This window comes from Lacerta agilis, chromosome 14, assembly GCF_009819535.1.
Source record: "Lacerta agilis isolate rLacAgi1 chromosome 14, rLacAgi1.pri, whole genome shotgun sequence".
NCBI classification, from domain to species: domain Eukaryota; kingdom Metazoa; phylum Chordata; class Lepidosauria; order Squamata; family Lacertidae; genus Lacerta; species Lacerta agilis.
Window position 1 is genome coordinate 28136330 of NC_046325.1, and position 8368 is coordinate 28144697.

The 8368-nt window shown below is 44.5% G+C and overlaps 1 protein-coding gene across 1 annotated transcript; it reads right to left on the reverse strand.

Moving 5' to 3' along the window:
- Positions 1–448: 448 nt before the first annotated feature.
- Positions 449–6545, reverse strand: LOC117059143 (keratin, type I cuticular Ha6-like). Its single transcript, XM_033170687.1, has 7 exons — positions 6088–6545; positions 5116–5198; positions 4049–4205; positions 3040–3201; positions 2801–2926; positions 2162–2382; positions 449–812 (listed from the first exon to the last, which is right to left on the reverse strand). Exons 1-7 carry the CDS (start codon positions 6502–6504, stop codon positions 662–664), a joined length of 1317 nt encoding a protein of 438 aa, XP_033026578.1. The 5' UTR covers positions 6505–6545; the 3' UTR covers positions 449–661.
- Between the last annotated feature and the right edge of the window lie 1823 nt (positions 6546–8368).

Here is an 8368-nt window from a genome sequence, read left to right on the forward strand (position 1 = left end):
AGCTAGTTTTTCTTTTAGGGAAAGAGCCTGAAGAACTGCTTCAGATAGAGGTGGCAAGAGGTAAAGAACTGGGGCTTCTTGGCAAATTAAAAGTAACAAGTCACCAGGCATCCATCTGAGAATTTACAGCCATGGTACTATGACAGGCATCTCAATTCTCTTCTAGCCTATACCTACAAGGCCAGAAAGAGAATGCCACGCCCCCTGCCTCAGGGGCCCAGTATTGGCCTGGGGAAGACTCTGGTTCAGGTAATAGACAGGCATGGTCAAGATCACACTGTTAAGTGTTTGTCCTTGATGCTACAACTGGCACACATCCTTTTGTCAGATAAAGTGAAAAAACCAACACCAGCAGCTTCTAAGCATGAAATGATGGAGGCTAGCACAAATGAAAGACAACGTAAGCCAACATTTCTCCATGCGATAGGAGGAAGATAAACAAAGGTTTATTGAAAATGCTGATATTTCATCCCAGTGGCTGAATCACTGTTGAAGTGAAGCGACTCTTTGATTTGAAAAGATAACATAGGCACCAAAGTACTGAGGCACAGTCAAGAAAGCAGAATATTAGCCCTGAAAATATGTGCAGTGGCGCGACAGAATGAAGATTTCTCCCTTCTGCCTGGATGGATTGGCTTTGGTTTTTTGATGTATTGTTGCCTTAGAGGGTGAGGTGCTGGACTTGTTCCCGAGACGATATGATCTTCCCATCTTTAATCTCCTCTGTGATGGTGCGAATCTTTTTGGTGATCTGGGGGACCGGAGCACAGACTGGAGGGGGACATTCTGGAACACACGGAGCCCTGGGGAACCTGAGGTTGCCAAGAGATTAGGGGTGAAAATGGGAAGGTGAAATTTGGCACACACAACATGCTTAATCCCGTAAAAGTGCCCCTTGTCCTCCCACCCCTGAAAATTCCCCCCATCTTTTCCCAAATGGGAGCAATGGTGGTGTCCCTTAATTTCTGAGTCCACACACAGAATAAACAGGAAGACACTGCTTTCTGTTGCTGCTGAGTTAACTAAGGTCACAACTTTATTGAGTAGAGGAGATCTGCAAGCAATTCTGTCAGACTACAATCTGCATTCCGGGTCTTGTTGGACTACAACTCCCATGAACCCTGGTCCCTGACCATCTTGCCTGGGTCTTGGAAGCCAACTACATTTCTAGGGCTCACATAATGCTTTAAGTCCCAGGCATCGATGAAGGCAAAATGGCAGCCAGGATACCAGCACCATTGCTGCCACCGCCACTCGCCACAATGGCAATAACAACAAAGAAAAGAGGCTGTGCTACTGCTGCAGGTAAAGGCGAGCCCCACCTAAAAAAAATAAAATAAAAATGTTGCCAAATTTCTCCAGGAGGAGGAGTTCTGTAGCAAATTCTCAACCTGGCCAGCATTTTGTATCTTCCACAATGCATTTGCCTTGTGACATTCTAGGGCATTGGGTGGGTAGGTGTGTGGAAGGTGGCCACCACGAAAATGGTGGACATTATACAGAGAAAATTCTGGGAAGTGATCTTCTTTTTCTGAGGTGGGAGGGGGCTAAGAGGAAAAAACAACAACTCAGGATGCCCTGTGAAATTAGAATGCCTCAGATCTTTTTCTCAAATGGGAACCCCACATTCACTTTGAAATGACAATATATTCAACAGTGTCAGGTGGCAATTCTGATTATTAAACACAAAGGTCCAGTATTGTAACCCGGTGGCTGGGCTGTACCATTTCAGACTGCAGGCACGGCCCTACGGAGCTGAATGGAATGCTCCTCAATACAAATCGCACAACTGCCCAGAGTGGCTGGGGCAACATAATAATAATAATAGGTAGTTTTCTATTTGTAGGAAACTTGTTATTTGTTTGTTTTAACAGTCTATCCTGCTACCTGAAATTGTACAGTCCAGATACAGATTTACCACCTCATAGAGAACTAACTAAATATTATTTATATCCCACCCATCAGGCTGGGTTGCCCCAGCTGCTCTGGGCGGCTTCCAACACACATAAAAGCATAATAAAACATCAAACATTAATAATAACAATCTGATCCAATACGAAAAAAGTCAATAATCCATTAGAATCTAATAGTAAACAGTAAAAAGAAGAACAACCCTAAGATGGAGCTGTACAAACGCAATGCCCGTTTGAGTTATACATACTTGCAATCTTCTCCTTCCAGCAGACGTCGGTATGTTGAGATCTCTGATTCTAGGCGTGTCTTGACATCCAGGAGAATCTTGTACTCGTGGCTTTGGCGTTCCATGTCGCACCGGAGGTCTCCTAGCTGACCTTCTATGTTGCTGATCAGGCACTGGAGCTGGGCCAGCTGGGTGCTATAGCGGGCCTCCGTTTCTTGCAGGGTGCATTCCAGAGCATTTTTCTGGGAGGGGAATGAGAGAGATAATTTTGAATGGAGAGCAGGAGGATTCCTCTTCTTTATGCACAGTCAACTGATCCCATGTTTCTAGGCCTCCCCAGGTAATAGTTTTCAAAGAATCATAGGCTTCGAAGAGGCTACAATGCAGTGATGGAAGAAATACACAAAATGAAGGATAATATAGCTGTTTACTTGGCTGTTTTCCTATGTCGTAAAGGCTCAAATTTCAGTTCAGTGGAGCAGGGTCAAGATATTAACTGATATGCATGAAATTTCAGATATAGCTATATAATCCCTAGGGTAGTAAGATAAGGCCTTTGCAGCAGGATTTTTTTTAAACAAAGTTTTTTAATGAACCGCCCTACTGCACAAGGCAAGATCCTCTCACACCCACCCGCCCCCAAATATCCTGTTGACATACCATGTTTTGTTGGGCATCCAGGTCAATCTCAAGGGCTTGGACAGTGTGCCTCAGCTCAATGATCTCTGACTGGCAGGTCTGCAGCTCTTCACCACTGGAGATCACCTGCTGGTTCAGCTCCTCCATCTAAAACAAGCAGGAAGGTAAAAAGGAGAAGACAGAGAGGGCATGCACCTCCATTTTAAGGTCAACCACTGGTCCAACATTACCACTTAGAGACGACTTCTCAGGATACCCACCTTGGAGGTGAACCAAGTCTCAACGTCTCTGCGGTTCTTTTCAGCCAGGCTCTCATACTGACTCCGTATCTCGTCCAGGATTTTGTTCAGGTCGCACGATGGGGCAGCATCCACCTCCACATTAACTCTGGCACCGAGCTTTGAGCGCAGTCCGTTTGCTTCCTGGGGGGTGGGAAAGGCCCATGTTGCATAATGCACATTTCTGGGTGGTCATTGTTTGATATGGACCTCTATAACAAGGAGTGAGTGAGGGTCACTGTACCTCCTCAAAGGGTTTGATTTATAGCAGCACATGAGAGAGGCTAACTCATGCTGTTTTTCTCCTGGTACAGAACCTGCCACACTACTTTTCTCTATGCGTTCCAGCTAACATGCAGCTGGGAATCCTGATTTGTGTGGGTGGAAGGAGAAGCTGTAGACACCTGGAAGTGTTAAGTACCCCCGGCCAACGGCCTCTCCTCCTCCTCCTCCCATTGCCTGCTAGAGGAATTGTGATCAGAGTACCCAGACCCATGTTTGCCACAAGTAGGGTGGCCTGCTGAAAAAGAGGATAGGGCTCCTGTCCCTTTAATGATGGGGTAGAAGAGGGAATTTCAGCAGGTGTAGCTTGTTGGACTCTGGAAAACCAGAAGAGGAAAAGCTCAGGGAGAGTTCCATAAACATGGAGCAGGTGAGGGAAGCTTAATCTCTCAATGTGCCCCCAATGCTTCATTTCTGGTCATCTGCTGCTATTATAGAGATATTATCAGTTGATCCTCAGCAACAGGGGTAGCCAATTTGTTGCCCTCCAGATATTTTGGATTGTTGCTCCCATCATCCCTGACTACTGGCTAAACTGGATGGGATTTGTAGTACAAGAACACCCAGATATTGCCATGTTGGCCACCCTTCTCAATACCATGATGGCACGCCTATGAAAGGAGACCTTTTGCATGTGGAATGCAATTGTGTCTACAGCAACACAAGGTGGCATTTTGTAACCTTTCCCCCAGCGAAATTTTGCTGCTACCTCCTCATGGTTCTTCCTGAGACAAATGAGTTCCTCCTTAAGGGATTCAAGCTGAGCTTCCAGGTCAGATCGGCATAAAGTCAATTCATCCAGGATTCGGCGCAGCCCATTGATGTCAGCCTCAACACTTTGGCGAAGAGCCAGCTCTGTCTCGTACCTTTGGAACAGTAAATGTTTAAAAACAGCAAGCACAAGGTTCTTTTCTATTTCAGCATGGAAAAGAAGAAGCAAGGAGTCACCATTTGTGGGGAAGGTATTAGGGGCCTTTCCCAGGTTTATAATTTATTTATTTTATTTGACTCAAGCATAGACCACATTTTAAAAAAATGAAATTGCAGGAGAAGATGTGGGCTTTCTATTATTTTCAACCATAAGAGTCTTCTATAGTTCCAATATTTAATATTTATACATTTAACTTTATATTTTGGTGGAATTGCTGCAAATGAGTTATGATTACTTAGTGTGCTTTTACTTTACTGGGATGCTTTTCTCCAGCTTTTAAGCATTTATATTAACTTTGTAAATGCATAAGATATATTCTTATTAAAGGTAAAGGTAAAAGTACCCCCGACCATTAGGTCCAGTCCTGGACGACTCTGGGGTTGTGGCGCTCATCTCTCATTACTGGCCAAGGGAGCCGGCGTACAGCTTCCGGATCATGTGGCCAACATGACTAAGCCACTTCTGGTGAAACCAGAGCAGCACACGGAAACGCCGTTTACCTTCCCGCCGGAGCGGTACCTATTTATCTACTTGCACTTTGATGTGGTTTCGAACTGCTAGGTGGGCAGGAGCTGGGACCGAACAACAGGAGCTCACCCCGTCATGGGGATTCAAACCGCCAACCTTCTGATCGGCAAGCCCTAGGCTCTGTGGTTTAGACCACAGCGCCACATGCGCCCCTATATTCTTATTACGAAGCAGTATAATAGGGGGGTATTTCATTAAACCGTAACATCTTCAATGCAGTAAGACTGGTATTAAAACACCAGAGGCCCAAGAAAATTTGAAGTCCCCTCTCTGAATAAGAAAATTCGAAGTTCTTGCTCTGAATAAGATGGACTTACTTGGTCCTGAAGTCGTCAGCAGCTAGGCGAGCATTGTCAATTTCCAAGACCAGCCTGGCATTGTCCGTCTTGGCACACAAGATCTGGGGAACAAATTGCAGAGCTGTGAATTGTTTTTAAAGTTGTGAAGAAAGCAGGAGGCTACAAAGTTAGGGAGAGAAAATCAGAGTGACTTCTCCAAAAGGGCTGGGGCAGGAACATTATTAAAACTAGCAATAGACAAGTGGAGTTCTTACGAATACCGGTAATTAAAAAAAAACAACCACCAACCCCTCCCCACACCCCAGATTTGGCCAACCAAAACGAACAGGTGGCTGGAGCAGGTTATAATGTTTGAGGCTTTTTAGCTTAGATAAATAGTAAGGTGGGAGCATGAAGGGGTGCGTAACATGGCATAAAGGAAGATAGATAGATAATACTTTATTCGGCTATAAGCCCACAAGATAAAACAAATCAATAAATAAAACAGCATTTTACATTCTAAAATATCAACTAAAATATTTCAACGCATAATCTCCTTCGCATTACTTACGATCTCTAGATGTACCGTATTATGGCCTTAAAGATAAAGATGGAGCAAAGAGTTTACTAGATTTTTAATAGTCATGGCATAAAGGAAGTGGATAGGACGGTGCTTTTCTCTGCATTTTATAATCCCAGAGCTCCAGGCCATTCAATGGATGGTGTAATAAATAGAACAGACAAAAAAAGGGAACCTTTCCTGCATAGACAGGACATAGCTAAACCATGCAACTTGCTACCACAAGATGTAAGAATGGGTGCCAATTTGGATGGCTTTAAAGGGGGATTAGACAATGTTGTGGAGAATAAGGCTGTCCATAGTTAATACAGGTGGTGCAATGGGTCAGTGCATCTGGCTGCTAACCAAAAGGTTAGTGGTTCGAGCCCACCCAGGGATGGCTGTGGGCAGGATTCCTGCATTGCATGCAAAATATCCATGATGACAGTTACCTGGTGCTGAAGTTCCTCGATGATCTTGTAATAAGATTGAAAATCGACGCACACGTAGGGGACTTGGCATTCGTACCACTCCCGGATCTTGCATTCCAGGTTGGCGTTTTCCTGCTCCAGGCAGCGCACTCTCTCCAGATAGCTGGCCAGGCGGTCGTTCAAGCTCTGCATCAGCTCCTTTTCATTGCAGCTCAGGATCCCTTCATCGTGCCAGCCGTAGCTTCCAATAAACCCAGGCCCAGGTGAGCAAATGCTCCCAGCTCCCAGCTTCATGGAAGAGGTGGAGATGCTCCTGCTGCCAAAGGCCAGGCTTGGTGCTCTGCATGAGCCGGTGGAATGGACGGAAGACATCCAAGTGAGACCCCCACCCTTGACGGACCCAGAAGAGATGGTCTGAGCATAGTACTTGGAAGCCATAGCACCAGCTGGGGAGCCAAAACCAGGGTCACTTGAGCAGATCTGCGCAGCTTAGATAGCCTCAAATTTGCAAGGAAGTGAAGCTGTCATTCCCCACTAGTGGGTTTTTATACTCCACATCTTGGGTGGAGTTGCCAAGCCTGTTTCTCTTGGGAAAGTTTGTGCCAGCTTTCCTCTCTGCATCTCACAGCCTGTGGTTTAACTGCCCATCAGGAGGCATCTTCACCATAAAAAATACCAAACAGCTTAGATAGGTCATTAGCAATTCCTCTCCATTTACAACGTTCATTTTATAGCATCATCAAAGAGATCTTTCATCACTATTAAGCAGGAGTTGTCGTTAATGGAGCGTGGGGATCCCAGGTAGCAACTGGTGTGAGAGAAGTTACACTTTTTGGTGTCTTTCTGGATTCTTACAACAACAGCTCAGTTGTAAGCATGTCTACTAAAAAAATAAAATAAAATAATGTCTCATTCAACTTAGTGGCTTACTTCCTAATGAGTGCAGCCTGAAAAATTAGAGATTCTCCCAACAGCTGTTCCCTGCAATAATACCATAACAGGCAACTTTCTATCAACCCTGCCCTCCCCTGTTCATAGAATGATGTGGACTGGTATTATGGAGGTATGGCAACATGGAAACACTCATCATTGAGAAGTGATCCACAATGGACCATCACAGGAACATCTACTTCTGAAGTAGTACATTCAGAGATTCGACAATTAAATGGCGTACAACGTTTAAAAATAAATGAAATAAACTTATAGTCTGAAGACTTGTGAACTTGAACAGTTGCCTTCTTTAAGACCAGGCATAGGCAAACTCCGGCCCTCCAGATGTTTGGGACTACAATTCCCATCATCCCTGACCACTGGTCCTGTTAGCTAGGGATGATGGGAATTGTAGTCCCAAACATCTGGAGGGCCGGAGTTTGCATATGCCTGTTTAAGACCATAAGAAAATAAGAAGAACCCCATTGGATTAGCCAAAGGACCATCTTGTCCACATCCTGTTCTCATAATGGTCAACCAGATGTGTATAGGAAGATCACAAGCAAGACCTAGGTGCAACAATGCTCTCCCCACCTGTGAATCACAGCAGCCAGCATTCAGAGGCATACACCCTCCAACAGTGGAGGGAGAACATAGCCGTCATGACTAGTAGCCATTGCTAACCTCCATGAGTTGGTCTAATCCAAGTTGGTGGCCATCATTCCGTTTTGCAGGAGCAAATCCCACAGTTTAACTGTGCTGGGTGGAGAAGCATTTTCTTTGGGTCTGCCCTGAATCTTCCAAAGTTCAGCTTCACTGTATGTCTCCAAGTTCTGGGAGAAAAAAGTCTGTCAATCCAATTTCTCCACACCACACAATCTTATACACTACTCTCCTGCCTTCATTCACTTGACTTTATCTACACTAAAAAAGCCCTGTAACCTTGTAACCTTTCATTCAATTTGTCTCACATTTAAGGGCAAATCTGCCTAACCCATGCCTTCCAGAACAAGATGCAAACCAAAATGAAACCATCCTTTGACATTTGCACTTCACCGAATTTTGCAATGCCACGTAATGTGTACAAAAATGCACACACTACTGCACAAGTTTGCACATACAAAGATACATTACTTTAGGGGAAATTGCTTTGCAACAAGGTGTACATTGAGGAAAGTTGCATACAAAAATGTGTATATTATGAGAAATTCACACTATAACACGGATGAATTTTCATTAGGGTTCTTTTTATAAGATTTCAAACTGATGCGGAAATGTACAGAATGGAGCATAAGATTGGGGAAATCAGCAATGAAGAGAAACCAAACTGGACATCTTTGCCCATCCCTACTTGCAAGTCTAATAAATACAT

Coding starts and splice junctions, on each gene's coding strand:
- LOC117059143 (XM_033170687.1), bottom strand. CDS start 6,504: ATGGCTTCCAAGTACTATGCTCAGACCATCTCTTCTGGGTCCGTCAAG. Junction 5,199..6,087: donor TCGAGGAACTTCAGCACCAG/GTAACTGTCATC, acceptor TTTGTTCCCCAG/ATCTTGTGTGCCAAGACGGA. Junction 3,202..4,048: donor TCAGGAAGAACCATGAGGAG/GTAGCAGCAAAA, acceptor CCCACCCCCCAG/GAAGCAAACGGACTGCGCTC.